This window comes from Indicator indicator, chromosome 16 (genome assembly GCF_027791375.1).
Source record: "Indicator indicator isolate 239-I01 chromosome 16, UM_Iind_1.1, whole genome shotgun sequence".
Taxonomy (NCBI): domain Eukaryota; kingdom Metazoa; phylum Chordata; class Aves; order Piciformes; family Indicatoridae; genus Indicator; species Indicator indicator.
The window spans coordinates 4,984,903-5,011,011 of record NC_072025.1 but is presented as its reverse complement, the minus strand read 5'-3'; the positions used below and the strand labels follow the sequence as shown (position 1 = coordinate 5,011,011).

At 41.1% G+C, this 26,109-nt stretch overlaps 1 protein-coding gene across 1 annotated transcript in view; it reads right to left on the bottom strand.

Moving 5' to 3' along the window:
• The window catches only part of DAPK2 (death associated protein kinase 2), a 50,843-nt gene that overhangs the window by 7,636 nt on the left and 17,098 nt on the right, over positions 1-26,109 (bottom strand). The window contains exons 6-11 of the mRNA XM_054388139.1: positions 13,654-13,875; positions 9,972-10,110; positions 6,342-6,471; positions 5,128-5,176; positions 4,442-4,468; positions 1,231-1,383 (exon numbers count right to left, since the gene is read on the bottom strand). Of these exons, the coding sequence (XP_054244114.1) occupies positions 1,231-1,383; positions 4,442-4,468; positions 5,128-5,176; positions 6,342-6,471; positions 9,972-10,110; positions 13,654-13,875 (720 nt within the window). The remainder of the gene's footprint in view (positions 1-1,230; positions 1,384-4,441; positions 4,469-5,127; positions 5,177-6,341; positions 6,472-9,971; positions 10,111-13,653; positions 13,876-26,109) is intronic.

The window sequence follows — 26,109 nt, the reverse complement described above, 5'->3', positions numbered from 1 at the left end:
ATCCTCTGGAACATGATAGCGCATCACTGCAGGAGCTGCTGTTTCTTGCAAGTAACATGTCTGAGAGAATACTTCAAACTTACTCAAAACTGATCAATCCTAACTTCCTTCTGCATCATAGTAGTGTGGTGAACAGCACATTAAGAGCACAGACAATCAAAGGTAGAAACACGGCATTGCACAGGCACTGGCTCTGCACATGGGACAAGTATCGATATCACTGACTCATCCCTTTCTAAAAGAAGGTTGCTAGACCCATGCAAACATCTTGTCAAACCCCACCTACTCAAGCCTATCCTAAGGCCTAAGGGTTTGACTGAACAGCTTGCCTCATTCTAATACCTATTTTCTCCCCCAGTAAAGCCATTAGATAGAACTTCAATGGTCTGACATCTGTCCAGGGCAAGCTTCTTTTTAAAGTTTAAAAGCAAGAAAAACTAAAACCAGTCTGTGATTCCTATACCTGGGAATAAAGATCTGTATAGCTGTCATGCAAATCCTAGATCTTACCTGCAACAGATGCAGAGAGACTTAAGGAACAGTCTCACTATGAGCACATGTGAAGATGTTTCTGCCCTTCCACCACTGGGAGCATATTTTTGGATCATAGCACCTCCTTGCAAGTAGTTCATAATAGACTGAAATACTGGAGTGGTAGTTCACAGAACCACAGAACAGTAGGAGTTGGAAGGGGCCTTGAAAGATCATCTAGTCCTGCTCTGGCAGAGCAGGATCACCTCGAGTAGGTCACACAGCAACTCCTCCAGGCGGATTTTGAATGTCTCCAGAGAAAGAGACTCCACAACCTCTCTGGGCAGTCCATTCCAGTGTTTTGTCACCCTCACTGTGGTAAAGTTTCTCCTTATGTCCATGTGGAACCTCCTATGCTCTAAACGCTTCTACGCTTGCACCCCCTGCCCCCTGCCCTAGTTACTCTGCACTAGAGATTTTGCACATCATTTTCTGCCCTTCATCTACACCCTGTGGAGCCAGCATGATGCAGGTGAGAATTCAATCTTGAAATTGAAATGCTGGAATCAGGAGATTCATTTCCTTTTCACAGGATATCTGGGTGCAGTAATTAACCGGGGGCACAGCAGCATCCTCCTGTCTTGCTCTTGAACAGCAATGCTCACTGCAATGAAAGCTTTGCGGATTACTCATCAGGCCTATGTTTCTCTTATCAGGTTTATCTTAGAGATGAATCAATCTTACTGCAGTATTACTTACCGTGTATCTTTCACCAGGAGTTTCTGAATAAAATCTTTTGCCAGGTCACTGGTATTGCTGAAAAATTCTTCATCAAATTCATAATTTACAGCTGTGATGTTGGCTAGTGTTTCTTGCTTGGTTTCTCCAAGGAAAGGTGATGCACCACTAAGTCTAGATAAGCCAGGAAGAAGACAGTTGCAAAAATAAACAACAGAGCTCCCCAATGAAATTGCAGTGACTCTGCAATATACTGTCAAGACACTGGTGGATCTCATGTTGTGGCAGCCATGCCATGTGGGAAACAACAGGCCCAGCTTAGGCTTACTACATCTAGTTATGAGTCAGGCTCATCTTCAAAACATCTAGTGCAGCACTAATGTGTGCACCCAGGTAGAAATGGCCAGATTCTCTTCTCCTAAATGCCTCACTGAAGCCATTGCTCATCAAACTAGAAAACATTTCACCTGAAAAAAGTCTCTATCCCTGTGACCCACAAACACTACCAGGCAAAAGCTCCTGTCAGCTTCAAGCAGATAAAGTAGTGTTTCAATAGGTTTAGTTTCTTTGGCTCAGAAAAGCTGTGCCCATACTGCTTCTCTGTCTGCAAAGCTACTGACAAGTTCTCTGCACAGTGGGTTCAGCCAAGAGACCTTTCTCAGCTGGAACCAAAAGACAATGTGTGACCAGAAGTCAGGTGCATGGCCTTGCCTAGGGGCCAGCTCTACCAGAACCATTAACAGGAATCCACCAACAAAAGGCTGCAGTAAAATCCAACTGTTTCTGAACAATGCAAAATTTCATTCTGTTGGCACTCTGCTCCAACTGCAAGGATATAATGGAGACATCATCACGATAAAACTCCACTCAGCAATCTTTACTTGGACAGGAAAAAAAAAAACATCTTTCTTGCTGTTTATCTCTTGCTCAGCAATGAAACTGGCTGACCATCTTCATCTTTGATGACTATTTACCTCTGCCCCACGAAACTCAAGAGTCAGAACAGATTCATTGCGGATTCCTCCTGCCTTGCCTTCTCTCTTCTCCCCTTCCTCCCTCTCCAGTCTACAGGGATTTGCTGACTTGCAAAAATCAGATTTACAGGAAATGTTATTTATAGTGAGGAAATTGACCTACTCCCTTTTGAAAAATCTTCTGGGCTATTACAATGCTTATCTATTCTGTCAGGCTTTGATAGCATAGTTTCAGGGTGCACCAGGCTCAAAACAGGACTGCAGCAAACTCTTGGGATCTAAACTTCTTGCTTGCATGTTCCTGCTCAACAGACCTTTTACTCTGTCTGTATTGCCACTGCCACATTGACAGGGAATTTGGGGATAAGTAGAATGACAGATGAGACCACCTGGGCACTTCAGCCCAGTCCCCAGCTGCCACATCTGATTTTATCCACAAAATAAACACTCCAGTGCATAAACTGTTTCCTCTCCCCCTACAATCTTACAATGACACCAAAGCAACTGACGCAGCAAGACAGCATGAGCGAGGTCCTCCAGTTGTCTTTGATGCAATAAATGTCACCACATAAGCCACTGTTAACCTCACTTCTTAACAGGCTTTACATACTCCCGCTTAAGCATCTGTTCGATTTCTGTTATCCATAAGGAAGGCTACAAGAAAGCACACCACCACCACCGTGGGCATTGTTCCAAAACCAAAGCTTGGAAGCCTGCCACAGAGCCTTGGTTTCTTTTCCCTTTCTCAAAACTGTGCCATGAAGTAGTTGTAATTCCACCTTTTGGGCCTTTACTGGAAGCCAAAGCCAACAGTACTCTATTCCCTAATCATTTGGTTTGGTTCTCTTTGAGATTCAGCTTTGAGGTCTGTGAAATGGGAGGGGTCTCAAATTGTAACACCTCATGCAAATGACTTGTGCCATATCCTGACTCAGTGCCTGTAAACATCAAACAGCAAACCTCAGAAACAAAGGCTTTGCTCTTACAACTTCACTAGTTGCTTAATTAAGGACTTGGAGGTATTGTGAGCTCTATACCTGATGACAGCATCCATATGATTGCTGCCACGTTTGCTAAAGTAGGTGGTATCATTAAACACACCCCATTTATTCAGAACTCTGTGGAGCAAAGGCTTTAATAGGCTTAAATCACAGAATCACAGAATGTTAGGGTTTGGAAGGTACCTTAAAAGATCATCTAGTCCAAACCCCACCACTAGGGCAGGATCACCTAGAGTACTAGTTCACACAAGAACACATTCAGACAGGTTTCGAATGCTTCCAGAGACGGAGACTCCACAACCTCTCTGGAGAGCCTGTTCCAGTGTTTTGTCACCCTCACAGTAAAAAAGTTTTTCCTTATGTTCACATGGAACCTTCTATGCTTCTGCTTGCACCCATTGCCCTTTGTCCTACCACTGGACAACTCTGAGAAGAGCCTGGCTCCATGCTCCTGACACTAGCCCTCCCCATTTTCATGAACATTAATGAGGTCACCTCTCAGTCTCCTTTTCTCCAAGCTAAAGAGACCCAGCTCCCTCAGCCTTTCCTCATAATGGAGATGTGTTCCACCTCTTTAATCATCTTTGTGGCTCTGTGTTGTACTCTTTCAAGCAGTTCCCTGTCCTTCTTGAACTGAGGGGCCCAGAAGTGGACACAATATTCCAGATGTGGCCTCACCAGGGCAGAGTAGAGGGGGGAAGAACCTATCTCAATCTACTAACTCCCCTTCTAATACACCCCAGGATACCATTGGCTACTAGGACACATTGCTGGCTCATGGTCATCCTTCTGTCCACCAGGATTCCCAGATCTCTTTACTCTGCGCTGCTCTCCAGCAGGTCAGCCCCCAGCCTATACTGGTACATGGATTTCCCAGATGCAAGACTCTTAAAGGCTTAGAAACTTCTAGTACCTAGGACATCATGCAAGCTGATGCCTCCCATAATAAAAAGCTCACTGTTTTTTTCTGATCAGTTGTGTAGGGAGGCCATTTTCAACCTTTATTACTATGGCAATCATTACTAGCTAACCAGGTAAAACAGGTCGCCTGCTCTTCATCTTCTTTGTTCTTCAGGATGCTCCCCTTTGCTTACCCCTTAAACTTGTAAAAAAGCTTAACATTTGCCCATTTGACAAAACCACTGCCCAACCCAGTGCATGCAGCTCCTTTCTTAAGTGACTAAAGGCTGAGCTGTTTCATGCTACTGCAAGAGAGCTTTAGGAACACTTCTAGAGCATTGAATCTCTTGTACTCACAGTATGTAGGTGATGACTCCTATGCTCCTAAAAAACAAAGGATATTATTTGCAGGGGTTCCACATGATCTGTATTCTTCTTAAAGTATACAATATAAAGAAGACAACAGTATCTGCTGTACAGGCAGGAGAGCCATTGTGGCTTTAGATAACTGCTAATATCTCTCAAAGTGTGGTGTTTCTAGGAAAACATGAATTCTATACACAACTTTAAGCAATGTGGGTATTTACAGGCTCTAGGTATTCCTACTCTAGCAGGTATTTACTACAGTAAATATCAGAAATACAAAGAAATAAAAGCAAGGATATTGTATTTGGGATGACCTCTTTTGCCTGCCTTCCCAGCAGACCAAATTAGTAGGTAGGTCTCCTCTGCATGCAGTGGTCTTACAAGGCTTACAGGGCTGTCACAAGCCTTGCAGGAACATGTTTTCTTTTAGAAGTGCTCCTCTGCAGTGGGCAGTGGCAAACTGTTACCTCTGTAACTTCCGTCATTAAGTTTTTTTATTTTAATTTCCCAGAAATTAAAAGCTTATCTTTCAATTTAAAAGAAGAAATAGTTATTAACTGCACTTAATTTTTTTGTTTTGTTTTTCATTTGTTGCAGTGAGATGGATTCTGTTCAGACAAAAAGTAATAGTAGAGCACTCTGGGGAAAAACAAACAAACAAAAAGTTTAAAAATTACCACATATCTGCAGCTAGTCCAAGAGGTTCATAGTTTACTATTTCTGGAGCTGTAAGAAAAATGTAATCAAACATCAGCAATGTAGAGAAATTTTTACCACACTGAATTGAGGAGCAAATCAAGAATTACCAAGCAGAAGAAAAGGGAAGAGGGGAGGGTGGGAAAAGGAAATATAGGTAGTTATAGGAGACACTCTTTATAGTTTTACAGCCCTGATAGGAATTCAAGTTCACAGGTGCCCAGAGGAGATCATGTAGAGTGACTTGGAGCATAATGCAACTCAAGAATAAGGGTAAAGCAGATACTCTACAGTTATTACAGTGCAAATCATAACAAACAAATCATTTCACCTCTTCAGGATACAGTTACCCCTACGAATCTGAGCTTTTCTTCGGTTTTTAACTGGTGCCATTAAAGCTAGATTTGAATGGCCTGTCAGAAACAGCCCTTGGGCAAGAGACTGAAATTACATCCAGACTCTATTGCTATCCATGTCCAAACCTATTGTTTTTTTTAAGAAATTTTCCTCATTGGAAAACATCCCCATTTAAGACTGCAGGCAAGAGAAAGACAAAGGTGAGGTAACAAGTTGAAAAAGGTGCCTGTAGCAGTTGTGTTTAACTGGAATATAAATCACGATTCTCTCCCTAACCACCAACCCTCCAAACACAACCCCAAAACCTCCAATTGAAACTAGCAGAAAGGAGTTAATATTAACCTAAAATTCAAGTGAGACACATTAGAACTATGATCACTGAGTAATAAAAACACAATCAAGTAGAAGAATGTAAGGAGAAGTGGGGGGTTTGCATTCCACAGGTGTATAGCATAAGGCAGTTTTATCTAGCAAGCAATGATGGAGATACCCAAGTAATTGTGTCCCCATGTACTGCAACACAGACAGCTTATTTGCCCTAGGCAACAAATAAAAAAATATAATTAGGATTTGTAGGGTTCCACAATCTCAGTCCTAAATTTACATCTCCAAATATTTATCTGGCAGCAACCTACTCTCACAGGACTAGCACTTCTGATCTCTAGAATACACCTTTCACCTATTCAAAAAAAAAATAAAGTAAATCTCTATATGTAGGTCCCCCTGGTAGAAATTAGACTGAAACTATCTCTGCCCCTCACATCTTAACTTTGAAAAGATGTCTCAACTTCCTCCTGGAAATTGCAAAACAAGGCAAAGGAACAGGTCACTCGCTCACCTACAAATTCTGGAGTTCCAAAAATGTTTTTAAATTCAACTCCATCTTCTATCTTGTGAGCCAGGCCAAAATCAATGAGTTTGATGTGTGGAATAGGGATATTCTTGTCTAGAAGCATAATGTTTTCAGGCTAAAAACAACAAAAGATAGATCTTTGTTATTATAATATTAATATATTGGGAAAGTAACAGGGTTCTCAAGTGTTTTTGTTACTTCACATACACAAGGCTGTAGAAAAAGAAACACATACCTGTGCCTAACCATTTCCAATTCATTCTTTTGATACAGGTATGACAACTGTGAAATTTGACATCACTGAATGGACCAGAACTTCATAAAAGGAAAGCAAATCTCTTAAAAGTGACACTTTCATTCCTTTAATTTGATCTCACATAAACCCAGCCTTTTTCTATCTGTTAGCAGTCCTGAGCCTATTTTCTTAATGATGGCTATTGCCAGGATGAGAAGAAGACAACCTTATTTTCACAGTGAGACAGCAGTTTTCCATGCAACTGCATGCAGTTCTCTGACAAGATGCACCACTAGATTATCAGCCCTGAGGAAGTGTGATACACATAATGTGGAAGTTTGGTTTTCTTGTGCCATCTTCAAAACCAAAAATATATATCCCTGGCCCACAGGGGTGTGTGAGATCTCACCGTGACACCACAGATTTGCCTCCATTACAACATCTGGTGCACACCTAAGAGCAGTTAGCACATTGCTGGAACAGTGCAGACACCTGGTGCAAGGACAGGCTGCCACTGCTTGATCCTGAGAGAGCTACACCACTGAATATTTGACAGCACTTTATCTGTTCTTGGAATTTACACTAGAAAGCCTCTCTGTTTCTACCCAAATATCCTTACACTGTATGGTAACCTACTGAAAGATCATGCCCCTGTACTCAGCACTGATGAGGCCACACCATGAATCCCAGGTTCAGTTTTGGGCCCCTGGCTGCAAGGAAGACGCTGAGGTGCTGGAGCAGGTGCAGAGAAGTCTTATGAGGAGAGTCTGAGTGAACTGCAGCTGTTTAGTCCAGAGAAGAGGAGGCTGAGGGGTGACCTCATTGCTCTCTACAGCTCCCTGAAAGTACGTTGCAGTGAGGTGAGGGTCAGTCTCTTCTCTAGTATCAGGTGACAGACAAAAGGAAATGGCCTCAAGTTGCACTGCAGGAGATTCAGATTAGATATTATGAAAAAATTCTGTACTGAAAGAAGCGGTCAGGCACTGGAACAGGCTGCTCATGGAACTGGTGAAGTCATTGTCCCTGGAGGTGTCCAAAAGAGCCTGTAGACATGGCACTCTGGAACACAGTTTAGTGGGCATGGGGGTGTTGGGTTGATGGTTGCACTTGATAATCATACAAGTCTATTCCAACCTTAATGATTCTAAGAAGGTGGCAGGAAAGATCTAGGATTTATTTTCTGAACAGTTCAGAAAATGGAAAGAGGTGGGATCAGAGGTCCTGGCTGATATACAGTAGCAAGCTATTAAAAGAACATGTAGCATTGCTCACAGCATTGTAGGGAAAAGCTGAAGCTAGAACTGTGAAATTAAAGCTAACTTTTTCAAACACAGACTTTGCTTTTCTTTACAAATTATAATGGTATTTCATAATCTTATTTTTTCAACTACATTTCTCAGCCTTAGTTACTCCCTATGATGGTCCTATTTCACAGGTTTCAGAATAAACTACAAATTAATTTATCTCCCATGAAGAGCTTTAATGCATTAATTTGTCATGACTTAATCATAAGCTCAGGAGCAACAGTGAGACGGTTTGATTCCCTCCTGGCAGCTGCCTGGCCTTTTCAGAGCAGATCCTAATGTGGAAGCAGCTCTTGCTAACACATTCTTTCAGTCAGAGCTGCCCTGGGAAAGAGAGCATGTGAATAATTTATTGTCACAGTCACTGGACCAAGAATATTTTAGCCTCGGGCTAGCAAGTCTTGTTTTCCTTCCATGGATCTAGGGCATGTGTGTTCACACCAAACACATGATGTAAGCTTCTTTAGAGCAGACAGAACAGACTGAAAAGGCAAAAAGTGACAGTCTCTATCTCTGCTTTATTTCTTGGGAGTATAAATCACTGTAGCTCCACTGCAGTCAATGATTATCTAATCAGATCACTGCTTAAAAATACATGTCTCATTTAAAACTCCATATACATGTCCATAGCAAAACTCCAAACCCAGTCCTTTCAGACCCCAGAGAGTTATTCTGTGAATGTGTTAGGTAATTTAATATTAACTATCAGTGGAATGATTCTTTACTTATCTTCTGTGATTTCTATCTTGAATTTCTTGTAACATCTTTATTGACCACCTGATTTGACCAGTCTTAGATATCAAAAACAGTTGAGACCAGTGTAGAAGAGCTTGCACCTGTATTCACACAGTGATTTCATGCTGCTAGATGTTACACTTTTTTCTAATACAGTGAAAACTTTCAATCTTTGACCTCTGGATTCACATAATAATTTCAAAACCAAGTGCACAGCCTTTAAGTTCACACGTCTCCTATGCTTTTTCACATGCACCCTGTGAAGACTTGGATGGTAGTTTGCCAACTCGTTTCTTAGGTTAAATGTGATCTGCAACATTTCCAACAATTACATATATGCCATTTACACTGGTTCAGAATCAAGCAATTTAAGACAGAGATGGCATTAGGCACACATTTAGCACAAGGAATCAGTGTGCACATATCCTGTGAATCTGAGAGTCCACCTATAGCACAGCTGTAACTACTCAGCAATAAACGGACTTGCATTTAAAGTTAGGACCAGGAAGACACAATCTAGCATTTTCTTTTCCCTTCTTTTAAAACAGTTCCCTCCTCTATTTTATTCTACTTTCTCCTGGGGATAAGCGTATTGTAGATGTATTTCTGGAAGCAGCAATGTTTGAGGCAGACAGTTCTGTAGCTGTGAGTCTGCTACTGAGAAAGCACTTTCTTCTAGTCTCAAGAGTTTAATTTCCAAGGACAGCAGACTCATAAGCTTTAGAGAATCATGTTCACCCAGGTAGGCCACAATCAAAAGTGAAGAGAAATAGTCTGTATTGTCTTGGCCAGTTGTACTGATATGAAAGTCAAGGACCAACACTACAGGTGGCACCCGATATTGCAGGAAGAGAGCTCCACATGATGCTCTTTCAAGGCCCTACACAGCCAAGAAAGCACAAAGTCTTTCTGTTAGCCAAAATGCACTGGAGAACACTCATACTCCTCAGGTAATTCTAAACACAGTGGAGATTGGTAGCAGCAACAGTTGTTTGTAGTGGGATCCAGCTTTCCTCTTCCCAAAAATGCATTTTTTCTGTACACCATTCTAATTTTTTACTTTTTATTTTTTTAAACAGCATGCTTTGGATGATACTGCAAATGGAAACAGCTGAAGAATGAAGACAAATTTATTTTTTTCAGTCAGTAAATATAGAAGCCTATCCAAAAGTTAGCATAGGCCTGATAAAGGACATTTTCTTCCTTGGAATACTAAGCTGTATTGGTAAAATGGTCTTACCTGTTATTTTAGGCATGTTATCAGATACAGATATCTAACAAATTGTAAAAGGTACAGTCTGTCATTAAAAATGAACAATAGGTCTAAATGAGCATCTTTACCTTTAAATCAAAGTGAGCAATCTTCTTAGAGTGAAGGTAATTCACACCATTCAAAATCTGTTTGATGAATCTGGTTGCTTCCTCTTCGCTCAAAGACTCCTTCTGTGCAAGGAAGTCAAAAAGTTCTCCTCCAGAAACCCTGCAATACACACCAGAATATGTCCTGTTATCTACTGCATTGTGAGCCATAAAATAAATGTAAGCACAGAAAATCCAAATAGCAAAAAACCTCCATACAATTAGAAAGAGGGCAGTCTTGCACACAATCCAGAGTTTTGGTTTCACATCTAGCATGTACTTTTTTGCTTCAGCTCTCTCCCTTGTAAATTAATTGCCCTAATTCAGTTTTGATTCATCAAGGATTACAAAGGACCAAAAAATTGGACATTATTCGATGACTTCACTGACATGTGCATATTCTAATAAGTAGACTTTGATTTTAACCATTTCAATGGCTACTTTTCAACACTTCATTTTGGATGAAACAGAGAAAATAGAATAATTTGCAATTGTCAGCAACTGCTAAAGAATTACTTCTCTTTTCAATTGCCATCAGAAACACAAAGCCGTAAGATCTGCCAAAAGAATTTCTTTTCTTTCCAGAACAGCCATTGCATTGTTCTGATTCTTTCCTGACAAAACTGACAGGAAAGCATTTATTTTGTGCTGCATTTTTGAGAGTACGTTGGAAGGTATCTCGGTTTTCCCAAATCAAGGATGTGCTAGTAGTCACTACGAGTTTTCAAACCCAAATTGCAATGCTTTCCATGCATATTTAGTACATTAGACTTCAATGTTCATGTTTGTGCCTTGTACTGAGAGGTCCAGTGATTTTTTCTATATTTTATGAAACAGGATGATCTAGATATTGAATTGGACATGGTTTGCAGCTGGCATTCATTATTGTTCTTACATTTCCTGTTTCTGGTTGACACTGTCATTCATATTACTGATTCCTTTTCATTCGGATTTACTGTTGGGGTCACCCACAAAGCAGCTGCTGCTCTTGGGCTCAGGTGTACCACCTGTCTGTGTATCACCACTCAGATTGCAAGCACAAGACCTGAGAGATCAACAGTGATTTTTGAAAACAAGCTTTTGACTCTGATGTTTGATTAAACACCTATAAAAGAACAGGCAGGTTCAAATGCTTTTGAGTTAACTATGCGCTGTGACTCATGAACAAGTTAGATCACACTGCGCACTGGTGAGATCTTTCATGCAATCTTTCCTCTGACCCCAGGCTCCTACACATCACTGGTGGTGACAAGATGGTGATTCCTGCTCTGCCCCTTTCAGAGCAAACTATTCCAAACAACTACAAAAACTGCAAGGAGAAGTCAACTGCAAACGTGTCAAAAGCCACAAAGACATTTGGCTTATGTCTTAGCTTCTACTGCTGGTGTGGGTGCCAGCATACCTTACTGTTCCCAAGCCTGAGGCTTACACAGGGCCCATTGACTCAAGCTTTGGTTACTGGGTATTTTTTCACAGTAAAAAAGTGTCTAAGGAACATGACATGGGGCACTTTACCTGGGCAGAAATCACACGATGCTTTAATTGCTACAACTAAGCATCTGGCAAAAAAAAAAAGTAAAAAATATAAGGTTTTATGACCCAGGAGTATATTGCAACTGCTGTCTCTGGCTGCTGCCTCCTCCTTCCTATTAATCCCAGTTACTCAGCCTGGGAGACTCTTATTTTATCTCTGATTTTCTTTTCTTTTTAGGTGACACATACCAAGGGTCTCAGCACTACCATCAGCCTTGCTGGACAGGTTTTGTTGTACCCTTTGCAAATCATAGTGCTTCATACATACAGAAAAACAGTATCATTTACTCATTACCTAAAAACTGTGGTAAGCAGAAAACCTGAGGCTGTCTCCCTGCTTACAGCTTTACTTTAGTAGGATGAATTGACAGATAAAGGAGGTGTCATCTTCCACACAGCTCCTCTAAGACTCAGAGCTTTGTTAATTACATGATATTTGGAGAGACTGTTTACAAAGGTCTGTAGTGATAGGACATGGGGCAATGATTTCAAACTAGAGAAGAGTAGATTTAGATTGGATGTTAGGAACAAGTTTTTTATCATGAGGGTAGTGGAACACTGGAACAGGTTGCCCAGGGAGGTAGTTGAGGCCCCACCCCTGGAGATATTCAAGATGAGGCTTGACAAGGCTCTGGGCAACCTGATCTAGTTAAGGATGCCCCTGCTTACTGCAGAAGGGGTTGGACTAGAAGACCTTTGGAGGTCCCTTCCAACCTAAACCATTCTATGATTCTACATTGATTCCACAAAAGAGCAGGACACAGCCCACAAAAGCTTAAACTGATATCTGTACTCCTTCACTACATAACAAATTGAAGCTCTTTAGGCCGAAATCATACATTCTGACCAGCAAACCTCCACTTATCAGAGGACCTGCTTCCATTCCAGGGTCTCAAGAATACAAGCACACAATTCTACCCTCTGCTTTGTGCAACAGCTGTCAGGTTTTCCCTGGCTCTCAGCGAAGACTAGGAAAATCAAGTCACACAAAGACACATTCATACCAATTGGCATATGTATTAAGATAATTTATATTCCTTTCAACTCCTTAAGGTAGAGCTGCACCCACTATGAACTCTACAGAGGAGATGCTTTGGATATAATCCTTTAGCATTACCTGTGTACCCCAAGTCACTTCTGTTACAAACCTGATCATCAACCATGAAACACCTGCAAGTGCCAAGTTTCATTCAAATTCATTGTCCTAGTGTATGCTTGGGTTTAAGACCAGTCACTCGATGCCTCCCTTTTTTCATGCCATTAAAAAGACAAATAATTTTATCATGGCAGATTTTTTGTTTACTCAGTAGTTGACATTAGGCAACTGCAAAGTTTTCTCCAAATTATTCTGAAACTAACACACTGACAGTAACACTATGAAATGTGGGGACATTCAAATGTTCTAAAGCACTCCAGTGCTGTAGCAAGTGGTCTTTCTGTGACCTCTGCCTCCCTACAGGTCAAATCTAATATGCATCAGAATGGATGGTAGGTTCACTTGTCAGCAGGACCTAAATGGTAGGCGTTTTCCTCATCACATGGTGGCACAAGAGAAGGGTAAGCAGCTTGCTTTCACTCCCACCCTGCACAACATTCATCCTCAATAGTAAAAGCCTATAGATTAAAAGAACTCTTCCCTTGTCCTCCTCCCCTCTTATCCCCTAGTCTCTTTTAAATGAGGAAAATACAAGAATATTGAGAAAGGCTGCAAACTGTGCAAAGGGTTTCATGGCTTCACAGCTTCACACAGAAGAGAGGAAAGCAGTAAGAAAACCAAAATGAGCATTTAGTGGCCATTTGTGCTTCCTCCAAGGTTCACATCAGGGCAGCATTAGGCAGACATGAGGTAATCTCTCTGGTAGTAAACGGTTTTCAAGTTGACAACACTCCCTGGCTCACTAACAATAGCCTCAGCTGCCATTAAATTGCACCTGTATCCCCAGGGCACATGGATGAACTGGAGGGCCCGTTTACCCAGAAACTAATTCAATTCTCCTGCCAAGATTTGTGAGGCACGAGAATGCAACAGCTCCATTTGAACAGCACCTCTAGGTTCTGGCTGCCTCTACAGCCCTTTCTGGTTTCTATTTACCTCAAGATACTCCAGAGGATAGAAAGTCCCCTTACTCACAGCTCAAGGATGAGGACTACATCAGTCTTGTTCTCATAGATGTCATGCAACTTGATGATGTTGGCATGCAGGATCTGCTGCAGAATAGTAACCTCCCGTTCAATTTCCTCCCGTCTCACTCCACGCCGGCTGGCTCGACTCTGACGTTTTTTAATGAACTTAGCAGCATACTCCACACCGGTGCTTTTGTCTCGACATTTCTTCACTATAGCAAACTGGCCACTGCAAGGACAGGAAGATAACAGAAATTCTCTTAAGGCTTTCATATAACCACAGGTTTCCAAGTAAGCTGTTAATATACACAGTTTGATCCTGCAACCCCCTGAGCGCCACTGCTCACCATCCATTCTTGCTCTTGGTGCAACAGTGAGGACTGTCAGAGTTCTGCAGCTAAAGTCACCAGAGCATAACAAAGTGCCTCCTGATGTGTCTGAAATTAACAAGATGAAGCAGTGTCTGACAAGAAAGGAGGACAGATGCTGCCATCTCTAAAACGCAGTTCATGTTTAAATGAATAGGGTCAATGTCAAAAGGTTCAAATGACCTTGCAGTTCCACCAAGGAGCAGAAAAAAATTTTAAAGTTCTAGGAAACTATATGGCCAGAAACCCTCAGACAAGTAATAAATAAGCCCCTGAGAACACCACAGTCAAGTAGTTACCTTTGCCTGGCATTTGTAAAGTCTTTTTGCATAAAGAGGTATGCAAGATCCTGCCACCAAAAGAACTATTCCACCCAAGTCTTTGTCTCCTCACATTCAGTCTGCTGATGTCCAGCTGCTTTACAAACAGACAAAACAAGACGGTGAGCTCACTTTCACACCCAGAAGCAGTCCTGTTCTCCCCTACCACAATGCAGTGAATGTCTGAGATCTCCCTCTACAGAAACTGGCAGATCTCCAGTCCCAGAACATACTTTTAGTATCAGGTATTTCCTTACTCAGAGCATTACATCCAGACTTGCAAGGAAAAGACTCATCTTACAGATAACCTCAACCTTTAGCTACTGTGATTTTATGAGCCAGGATGTCTCCGTAACAATCACAAACATACTCATTAAGAGCAAGCCTCCCATGACTGCACTGTAGAAGCACTGAGCTGTTACTGTTTTCAATATTATTATGTCTTTCAGTGGCTTGGTAAATGAGAGATGCAAGTACAGTTGGAACTTAAATTATGCAGTATATGCTGCAATTACATTCAGTACCTTATAATTATATAACGTGCTTAGTGCTTCATTAACACAGACAACTGGTTAGAGTCCATCTAAAACTTACAAAGAGAAAGAAATTAAAAATTAAGGCTGTCACTCACTTGCTCTCAAAAGCTAACACTCCATGGCAGAGGCAGCCTCTCTGACAAAGGCTTCAAACAATGCCAGACAGCCTAAAGTACTTCTTTGCAGTTTTGATTTTCATATGTATCCTAAGCACTTCTCAGGAGAGAGGTAGGGATGGATGGGACAGCTTTATTTAGCATTTTAGGAATAATCAATTGCAAATGGAATTCAGACTGACACCTGAGCTGACAGTGCTGAGAAAATGAAGTAATTTACTTAATTTCACATGGGAGACTTTCTGGCTGAATTTATACTTGAAACTGAAGTTCACAGCTCAGGGATTTAGTATATCACTGAAATGAAGATGACTTGGCTCATAAACATCTGTATTTATAACACCCACAAGATAAGATCAAAGGCTGACATGTTCTATTTTTTTTTTTTTAAAGAAATGAAGTTTGTTCCCTTTCAGAAATATTTTCTCAACAGCTGTACAAAAGCCATAGCACAGATTCAACATAGGCTGTCCTCCACTGTGGCAACAACTCCAGAGTATAAACAATAGCAGCTGTAAGCTGTCAGTTACAATATAATTAGGTACAACATCAAATCCATCCATCATTAGTAAGGGAATTTATCCAAGCAGTAAAGGTAACCCTATAATTCACATTGCTACTGTCATCTAGCAGATATGTAACTGAATAAGAACACAGAGACAATATTACTGGGTGGGTTTGGAGTCTATTTTCAGAAGCATGCTTCAGAGAAACACAAGTTCAGCTTATTTAATTGTTGTGCAGTTCAGGAGAGGATGTGGGAAAGAGAGAAACTGGACAATCCAGAATAATAAGATAACTTCTTGGTCTTTTTTCAAAATTTATTTTTAATACTGGTTCTGGAAGATAATGCTGTAGGGCAGAATTTTGCTTCAGACAATGACAGAAGTGCAGCCTGCCATTTTTTAATGACTCAGTGCATAACAATGGCATTGCTACAGACCATTAGAATGAAGAGAGCCTTTAAGCAACTCTTTGCATAGGTAGTCGTTTATACTAATCTTCCTCTGGTAATCCAAGAACACCACATAGCTGAGTAGCTCTCAGGAAATGCTGAAAACAAAATACTGAGATGACTGTATAGGTTATTTGACCCGAGGCTCTGAGGCCAGAGTGGGGAAAAGTCAAGAAGCTGATTCTGTCATTTGAGAGGAGCAAACCATTTCTTCCCCAAATACCAAACCTATGCTTCCTTTTTACATGCTCAACCTCTTTGTGTTCTGTCTACAGTCATTTTAATGTCATTCATTAAAGAATTCTATAAAGGGGGATTTTTATTATCACTAATTTTTGTAGTTGTTAAAATATATTTTGTGAGAATTTCAAATATCTTAGAACATGTTGACAGATACACTTTACATGAAATATGTTTTCAAGTTCTTGAAAAAGTAAGCGAGGCTAGGAAAGGACAGTGTTCTGGCATTCTGCCAGGCAAGAGGCGACACTCAACTCCCTAGAAGTATCAGGACAATTTACTTTGGAACAGATTTGCAAGGGATTTTAGAGAGCAACCTCCCACTGACTGTAATGGTAATTAGATTCCTGCACACTTCATGGAAAATAACACCTTAGTCATTCTGTACTTAATTTCCCAAAGTCTGTAAAATCAGGTAATGCTATTTGAAAAATGAAATAAAATTATAAGGGGTAAGCATACAGCTGGGCCTACAAATTAATTTAATGTCTCTAAATGTCCTTAGAATTACAATTATAATCATTCACATTTTTATTCACTAGGTGATCCTGCACAAGAAAGGAAACTAAAATAAAACCTAAGGGCACCTCAACAAGTCTTTGCACACGGACCACTGTGACTGAAAGACAGTTTAACCCTTCTTTTCATGGAGTACTTAGAAGCTCAGCTGGGGATCTGAGCATTTCTTGGAATTCAGTTTGTTTCCAGCCTGGGAGGTGATTGCTTGAGGGCTGGAATTTGCAAAGAGAAGCTGCTTGGCTCAGCAAAACCAGCAGTATAGGCCTGGCTGCTGGAAGGGGACATTCATGGCCTATGGCACAGAGCAAAACACAGCAATACTTTTTCCATACAGTATTTTCACTTGAATGGTGCCATAGATATCTATTGGTCTTTTTTTGATGTTGGTTACACCAGGTATAGGAAGGTGAAAATTCTAAAAAAGATGAAAGTTTCTTCTTTCCATTTGAGAAGAACAGATGATAACAATCTAAAGTACACCAAGCTGCAGCAGTATTAATGGGGTAATACTGATATCAACACATTTGGTAGTGCTGCACCAGATGGGAAAGTTCATTAAACTGGAGTGGACACAAGCAAATGCTTTTAAGGGACATGAAGATGACCTCTCATTCCCCTCCATCTTCTCCTCCCTCACATGTTCTGTTGTCACTTACTATGTTTTAGCAGGGTTACAACTGAGATTTTCCTAGCCTAGCTAGCCTAGCTCAGCTCTTGCTCGAAGGTGCATTTTTTTCAAGCTCGAAACTGAGTTAAAGGCAATACAGTTGGTATGACAGCCAGTTGGCTTTAACAGTGGAACCACACTGCCAATAATGGAAGGAAATTTTCACACCATAAGTCTCAAAGCCACACAATGTAGGAAGACAACAGAAATTATGTCTGATTGCAATTCAGAAGGTAAAAAAACCCACAAAAGAACTTCCACAGTTTTGAGTGATCCTGGTTAAACTGCTTCCTCTCCACATACTGTGGAATCATGTTTACATCAAACTACAAACGCACAATTCTGATTTAAGATGACTTTCTGTAGAAGAGTCGGGTAAGTGTTTCGTTCAGTCTCACAGCATCCTTCCCCCACTACCCAAAGCAGGATCTGTGTATCAAAATGCAGGATTTAAGGTGCAACAACATACACAAAATATACATATCACAAAACCTAACAGTCTCCTCTAGGAAGGACTCTAAAGGAAAACTGAAAAATCAGCTTTGACAATATAAGAAGGTGTTCACAGTTTTGAATGACGCAATCTTGGTTTTGTCCTTTTTTCTTCATGTTTAAGGTACTCAGTTGTGGGAATGCAAGCCTAGTATAAAAGGGTTTATTTGCTATTACAAACAAGCTCATAGATGTGGCTGCCTGTGCTTAGAAAGCCAAGACAGCTTGGAGATCTAATTTTAGGGTTACTAGACTTTGAGAAGTTTGCCAGTTGTTGGCTCTCTAACTGGATGATGAATTATGTTTGGTTCCTACATCCTATGCAGTGTCATATATTCTCTGAGCTCTGACTCAATAGGGTATCTTTAACACTGGAAACAATTTTATTTATAATTACTGACAGTAAGTGGTTACAGCCTATGTCACAAGCCAAGCCAACTTCACCTTCTGATAGCATCATATTGCCCTTTCTCCAGCAAATAAGCTTACAGCATCCTTGGCTTTGATTTTGCATAATCTATAGTCAGAGGCAAGTGAAAATATATTATGAAATCATCATGGGTACATTCTTAAGTTGATAGACATCAGTATAATCACAGATCATAGTGTCCAGCTAACCTGAATGTGGGACTGCTCTATATTCAAGAGGCTGGTTTATTCAGTTTCAGCAAAGAAGGGTAATTTCTTTGCAATTAGAACAATTACCTTTATGTCAACTGGTTTGTTCTTTGTGATTTTTTGTCACTATTACAATAAGACTGGTTTTAAATGGTGGAGTCAATGGTGCTGTCAGTTTGATCATTAGTTTTCCATCTTTTTTACTCCCATTTCTTTTTCTTGGAAAAACAACACAAGTAATTCCATCCTCTCATGGTTGGATTTTTATCAACTTGCACAGCAAAGCCCTTGAGAATTCTTAGTGAATGCCCTTCCTAAAAAAAAAAAAAAAAAAATAACAAACAAACCCCAAACAGGACAGAAAAAGATGTTTTCCTCTCAAATTTAAGTGATTAGAGCAATTCCTCTAATACACATAACTTTATCATTACTCTCCTGCCTCTTTACCTACACCTCAGAGATTAGTTCTGCTAATTGCAATTGTACTGGAATACAGCAGACAGGACAGGATTCTGTTGGTAAATTATTCCACAAGCCATTCATATGCTCTCAGATCACTTGTGAAACACAGCTCCACTAAAGACCATGGAAGTTTCACCAAATATATGCATGAAAGTACTGTTCCTGGAAGTTTTTTGTAAGAAGTCTGAGCTCACAGCCATAAAGAGCTGTAAAAAGACTATAGCAATAATTTTTAGTAAGATTCTTTTAGAGAGACTTTTTTTTTTTTTTTTGTGATAAATCAAGATTTGGTAGAGCAGAATTTAATCTAAACTGCAGTCAACAGTATGTTAAATAGCACAGTACTTACAAAGACACTAGAGTAGGATAGCTGAAACAACAAAACAGAAATCCTAGCATGGCCAGGTCACTGCAGGGAAAGCATCTTGCTGTTTCCATAGGAATTTATGGAATGAAACTAAAAAAAACCCAGAATTTTAGTCTGTTAAATACTCTGCTGACACATCTTATAACTTCATAAAGAGCTTTAAATTGTGACAAATGTCACTGTACTGCCTGTTTAAGCTGCAAATAAAAAGTGAGGTTTGGAGGTTTTTTTGTTTTGGTTTGTTGGGAGTTTTTTTTCAAACAAACAAAATGCAAACAAAATGGCCACCTCTCCTAAAGCAACTATGCAGAACCTAAACCATGGTCGATTATAATAGAGTGATCTAAAACTTTTCTTATTAGAGCATTTAACTGGAATTTTGCTTGGCCACTGAAAAGTAGATCAATTCTTCATGTGTGGTTAAAGATACAGAAGTAAATCCAATTCACAATTGTGCTGGGTTACACCCATCCTTGATTGGGGCTGAAGAATAACCCAGCCCCCAGGTGGACAAAAGAAACTTGACCCAGATGGGCAGAGAGAGACGTGGTTTTTCCCCCTCCCAGAAGGAGGGGTACCCTGGGTCAAAGGTGGTCTATTCCACTCCCCCTTCCTGTCCAGCAAGACTATAAAAACAGCAGACATCTTTTACTTCTCTCTCTTTCCCTGCTTCACCTGCTCAAGAGAGGTCAGCTGCTGCTTCCTGCATTGACCATGTGGTGAGGGGCCTACTTTCCAAGCTGCATCCATGCTTCCTAAAGAACTGAATCCACTTCCATCCAGGGAATACAAGACCATCCAGGCTTGGTTTTGTATATTTTCCTATTTATCCTTATCCCTTACCTTTGTAAACCCTCCCTGTTATTTATATGTATATATATATGTTGTTAAAAAATTACCTCTTTTACTTCCAAACCGATTCCAGACTATTTCTTTCATGAATTTACCTCTCCTTTCCCCTACCTGATTTTGTTTTACCTCATCTTACCAGGAAAGGGTGGGGGGGAGGAATCTCTTATCTGGGCTTTTAGACTCTGGGTAGAGCTCAAACCAGCACAACAATATACTATTGCTCTCTTTGGAACCTTTCCCACAAGATCATCATAGAACACCTGGCCACCTGACCAGCACAGAAAAGGTGCTTGTTCTCACCAATAGGGAAGGGCTGGTGATCAGTGTGAGGCTCAGGGATAACCTTGGCTGCAGTGACCATGATGCAATAGAATTTAAGATCCTCAGGGCAGCTAGGAGGACATATCCCAAGCTTACAACCCTGGACTTTAGGCATGCAGACATTGATCACTTCAGGGATCTGCTTGCCAGAATACCATGGGACAAAGCCCTGGAGGGAAGAGGGTCCCAGGATAGCTGGTCAGTATTCAAGGATCACCTTCTCCGTGCCCAGGTGCAAAGTATCTCCACAAAGAGGAAAGCAGGAAAGAATGGTAGGAGACCTGCCTGGATGAGCAAGGAGCTCCTGGACACACTGTCACACAAAAAGAATCTCTACAAGGAGTGGAAGAAAGGACAGCTAAATGGGGGGCATATAAGGAAGCTGCCTGAGCAGCAAGAGACCTGGTTAGAGAAGCTAAAGCTCAGTTAGAATTAAATCTAGCCAGGGAGGTCAAGGGGAACAGTAAAACTTTCTGTAGGTATATTAATGGTAAAAAGAAGACTAGGGAACGTGCCCCCTCAGAAAGGAAACGGGAGCTGGTGACAAGTGACATGGAGAAGGCTGAGGTTCTCAATGAATTCTTTACCTCAGTCTTCACTGACAAGGGCTCCAGCCACATTCCTGGGATCACAAAAGATAATGGCAGGGACTGGAAGAAGGAACTGCCCATTGTGAGTGAAGATCAGGTTTGTGACCATCTCAAGAACCTGCAAGTGTTTAAGTCCATGGTACCTGATGAGATACACCCATGGGTGCTGAGGGAACTGGCAGATGAGGTTGCAAAAGCCATGTCAGTTCAGGGAGGTTCACACTGACTGGGAAAGGGGAAACATATTACCCCCATTTTCAAAAAGGGAAAGAAGGATGACCCAGGGAACCAGTCAGTCTCACCTCTGTGCCTGGTAAGATCATGCAGCAGATCCTCCTGGAGGCACTGCTGAGACAGAAGAATAATGAAAGAGGTGATTGGTTACAACCAGCGCATGTTCACCAAGGGCAAATCCTGCCTGACAAACCTGGTGGCCTTCTATGACAAGGTCACAACATTAATAGATGAAGGCTGAGCAACCAATATCATTTACCTGGCACTGAGCAAAGCCTTTGACACTGTCCCACACAACATCCTGGTCTCCAAGCTGGTGCAGTCTGGGTTTGATGGATGGACCATTCAGTGGATAAAGAACTGGCTTGATGGCAGCACCCAAAGAGTGGCTGTCAATGGGTCCATGTCCAAGTGGAGGCCAGTGACAAGTGGAGTCCCTCAGGGCTCAGTCCTTGTTCAGCATCTTTGTTGGTGACATGGACAGTGGCATTGAGTGCACCCTCAGCAAGTTTTGACGACACCAAGCTGTGTGGTGCAGCAGACAGGCTGGAGGGAAGGGATGCCATCCAGAGGGACCTGGACAGGATGGAGAGGTGGTTCCATGACAACCTCATGAGGTTCAACCAGACCAAATGCAAGGTCCTGCATCTGGGTCGGGACAATCCCGAGCACGATATAGGCTGGGCAGTGACTGGCTTGAGAGCAGCCCTGGAGAAAGGGACTTGGGGGTGCTGGTGGATGAGAAGCTCAACATGAGCCACCAGTGTGAACTTGCAGCCTAGAAAACAAATCACATCCTGGGCTGCATCAAGAGAAGCATAGCCAGCAGGTCAAGGGAGGTGATTCTCCCTCTCTACTCAGCTCTGGTGAGACCCCACCTGGAGTACTGCATCCAGTTCTGGAGCTCCTATTACAAGAAGGATCTGGAGGTGCTGGAAAGCGTCCAGAGAAGGGCCACGAGGATGATCAGAGGGCTGGAGCAGCTCTCCTATGAGGACAGACTGAAAGAATTGGGGCTGTTCAGTCTGGAGAAGAGAAGGCTCTGAGGAGACCTTACTGTGGCCGTCCAGTATCTAAAGGGGGCCTACAAGAAAGCTGGGGAGGGACTTTTTAGGATGTCAGGTAGTGATAGGACTAGGGGGAATGGAGCAAAACTAGAAGTGGGTAGATTCAGATTGGATGTTAGGAAGAAGTTTTACACCACGAGGGTGGTGAGACACTGGAACAGGTTGTCCAGGGAGGTGGTGGAAGTCTCATCCCTGGAGGTTTTCAAGGCCAGGCTGGGTGTGGCTGTGGGCAACCTGCTCTAGTGTGAGGTGTCCTTGCCTATGGCAGGGGGGTTGGAACTAGCTGATCCTTGTGGTCCCTTCCAACCCTAACAATTCTATGATTCCATGAAATATCACTGAATTTAGCACAGGCCTGTGATAGACTGGCAGAATATTTTTACAGTATGAGAAACAAACAACATGACTTCATTTTAGACTTAAGTGCCCAGGCAGTGTCAGAGCGACTTCTACCCCAAGCCAGTTAATGTTATAGAAAGCAGTATCACAACATCACTACTCTAACTATATGCTGATTTTTAGACCTAGCAAGATGCATTAATTTATATAGAAAGAAAACAAAATAATGTAGCTGCCATTTTTCAACACTGGAATTTTCACTCAACTAATTTTTGCTATCTGATTGTACAGTACTGTACAACACAGTCACTTTAAAGGGTGAGTTTCATTATTCACAACAGGGAAGTGCTGACCACCTTTGGACATATGCTGTCTCTGATAATATTGTTTGTCACCTTTCACCCACATCTCTTTACAGTTCATGCAAAGGTAACCAACACATCCTGGCCCTAAAACAATCTCTGTGTCCACTGCCAGAGGAGAGTTAGAACAGGACAGGCACATGGACTCAGACAGAAGGATCTAGTTTACTGGAATAAGTAAAGAGCAAATGTATCATTTGAAATTCCAGGCAAAAGTTAATAAATCTGATGTTTCTGAACAATGCTATTAGAATCTATCCAAAAAGTAACATGTTATCAGCTAATTAATGCCTTAAACAGTCTTTTGGGTCATTAGCCCTAAGTCACAAGAAACCGTCACCTACTGAATCATCACCAGCATCTCCTGAAGCTTTTAAATGTTTTTGGAAACTCCAATCACACAGCAACAAGCAATGTAGCCCTTATCAGCTGGTGAGGTTGGAGGCGCAGAGTCTGCAGTGATACAGCATGAGTCCAGCAGTTCTGGCAGGTACTGATAGCCTGGCAAGCATTTTACATAATCTGAAGCTCAAGAAAAAACACACATGCTAAAAAATTTTCCCCAGTTATCACACTTAGCTTTTAGATTGAGTATCAGCTCTCAGAGTGGTAATGGACAGAGTCCAGAGACCTAGGGAAGGTCAATGCTGACTCATGCTCAGCAGGAATAACTGATTTGATAAGCTGTTCCTTCTGCTATGTGGAACAACGTGCATACCAGGAATTTGCATGCAGAAGGTTAGCAGAGAGCACCTTTGTGTTTAAAGGTCCAGCTAGATACCAACTGAATGTCATACACCTGGGAGCAGATAAACTGTAAGACAGTAGTAGTATTGTGGTTAAATGATCTTTCTCCTTCTCCATGTACAAAATAGATGGAATCACGCTGGCATTTTAATCAGGGTTTGGAGAAATTATCTGCAAGGCCAAAAGCACTAATGGCTGATGAAACTCCCCTTTCACTGTTCTTTGTGGATTCTTCTGGTCTGTCAAAATAAGGAGTGGAAGTTACCTCCTCATTTTATCTAGTATTTACTATATTGAAACAATCTGCTTCAGCAGCAGGACAGCATGGAAGCTACATCATTTGTTCCTCCACTCTTCCTACATAGGAAACAGATCTATGGAAATTCTCACATTGCCAGGATTATAGATCCACAAAACTTGGATACCTGCTCTCTCAAGCAGCTGTAGATTCTGCAATAAGAGAAGATTACAAGTCCTGGCTTTAGCATACACAGTCACCCACTTCTGGTGTAACTGAATCTGCATGATGGGCTGCCCATAACAGACCAGTGACTCCAACCCAAACATGCCAGCACAAGACAGAACAAGTAATCTACCTGAGTGATTTTTTGTCTCTCCTCACCAAAGCATCACTGCATGTCACACTCAGCTTTTACACCAGTACAAAACTGCAGAGTTTTAACAATGACTAATAGATGTTAACCTGAGCTACATTAAGCTTGGCCATCAGACAAGTATCTGCAAGCCCTGTTCTGCTTAAGATGCTAATAATTTGTCCAATGTCTTATCACTATTAGTCTGGTGGTGAGCTATACAATGTTTATTTTATGTGTATTTTTAATTTCAAAAGCATGAAATCAATCCCATACAGAGTCTATTCTCTCAGCTGTTCCATTTTCCATCTGCTTTCAACTGTGATGCAAAGTGGAAAAAATACTTTGACGGAAATTATAAAGAATTGCTATTAAGCTTAATATATTGTCAGTGGTTAAAAACATGAGTGAATTTGCACTTTCTGAGCACTACCCACTGGGGTCACTCAGCTCTAATTATACTTTTAAAGGCAGATGCAGAATGAAGAGATCACTGAGATCACTTCCATCATCAAGACTGACGTTGATTATAAAGAGTTTCAAAAGGGATTTAGGAACTTTAAAAAAAAGCATGACTAAGTAAGGCCATGGTCAATTCCAACTAACCAAGGCCAGTTCTTAGTGATTGTAGGTAAAGCAATTTTGGTATTATAAAACAAACAAAAGCCACCACAAGAACAAAACCTCAAAAAACAAACAACAAAGTCTCCCACTATTTCCTCTGCACTTTCTGTAACAAATCAAAGATTTTGGAAACAATTGAAAGAACACTGAAAACTAGCAGAGGAATGTGTTTAAAAAGGAAAACGCTAAGATCACTCACTCTGTTAAAAGGCATAAACAAAAAAAAGTATATCTTTAAAAGTAGTGACTGTATCAGACAGCCAGTGACAGTCATAGTGAGGGTGACCACGTACCAGATGCTAAAACTGCCTCAACAAGAGATTCCATAAACATCAAACACATAATGCAAAAACCCTTTTGTAACAGAAAATAGTAACAGAGGTGCTTGTTACTGCTTAATATGAAACTCACATTTTGCATCAAAACTGAAAACTCACTTTGTGTGTGTTGTAGGAAAAAAAGTAATCCAAGGTTACTCTGCCAAATTTAAAGAAAGCCCAATACTGAACAATTTCTATAGATGCAAAAAACAGTCCTGGTATGAAGATACGGTGTGATGTGTGGTATGGATAATTTCCTAACTGCAGTTACACCTCTCTGTTTACCAGAAAGTCCACCTATCTGGGAGGCATGACTTTTTATCATAGATTTCCAAGTCCCTCCCCTACAAAGAATATGTCAGTTATCTCTGCTTTTTGTTTTCATTACGTAAATAAATATTTACTAGTTGCACTGCTAGAACAGCAATTACGTGCCAGGCTCCAAAGTCCTATTACCACTAGTAAAACGTTGCATTTGCTGGCCTTTGAATTTTCAACGATCTTTTAATCTGTCCCAGGAGCAGGAACTCATTGCTGGAGATGGGGAAGTACAGGAGGCATGATAGGCTATTGATGAAAGACCTAGCTTTAATCATAAAACTGCTATAAAACACAAACCAAAACCAACCAAACAAAACACAAACAAAAAGAAACAAAAGCAAAAAACACAAGGGGGAGGGGGGAAATCTATGTAGTCATATTTAAGCACGTACAGCAGAAAATTCCTCAAAGTGAAATACAGATCATTCTAACA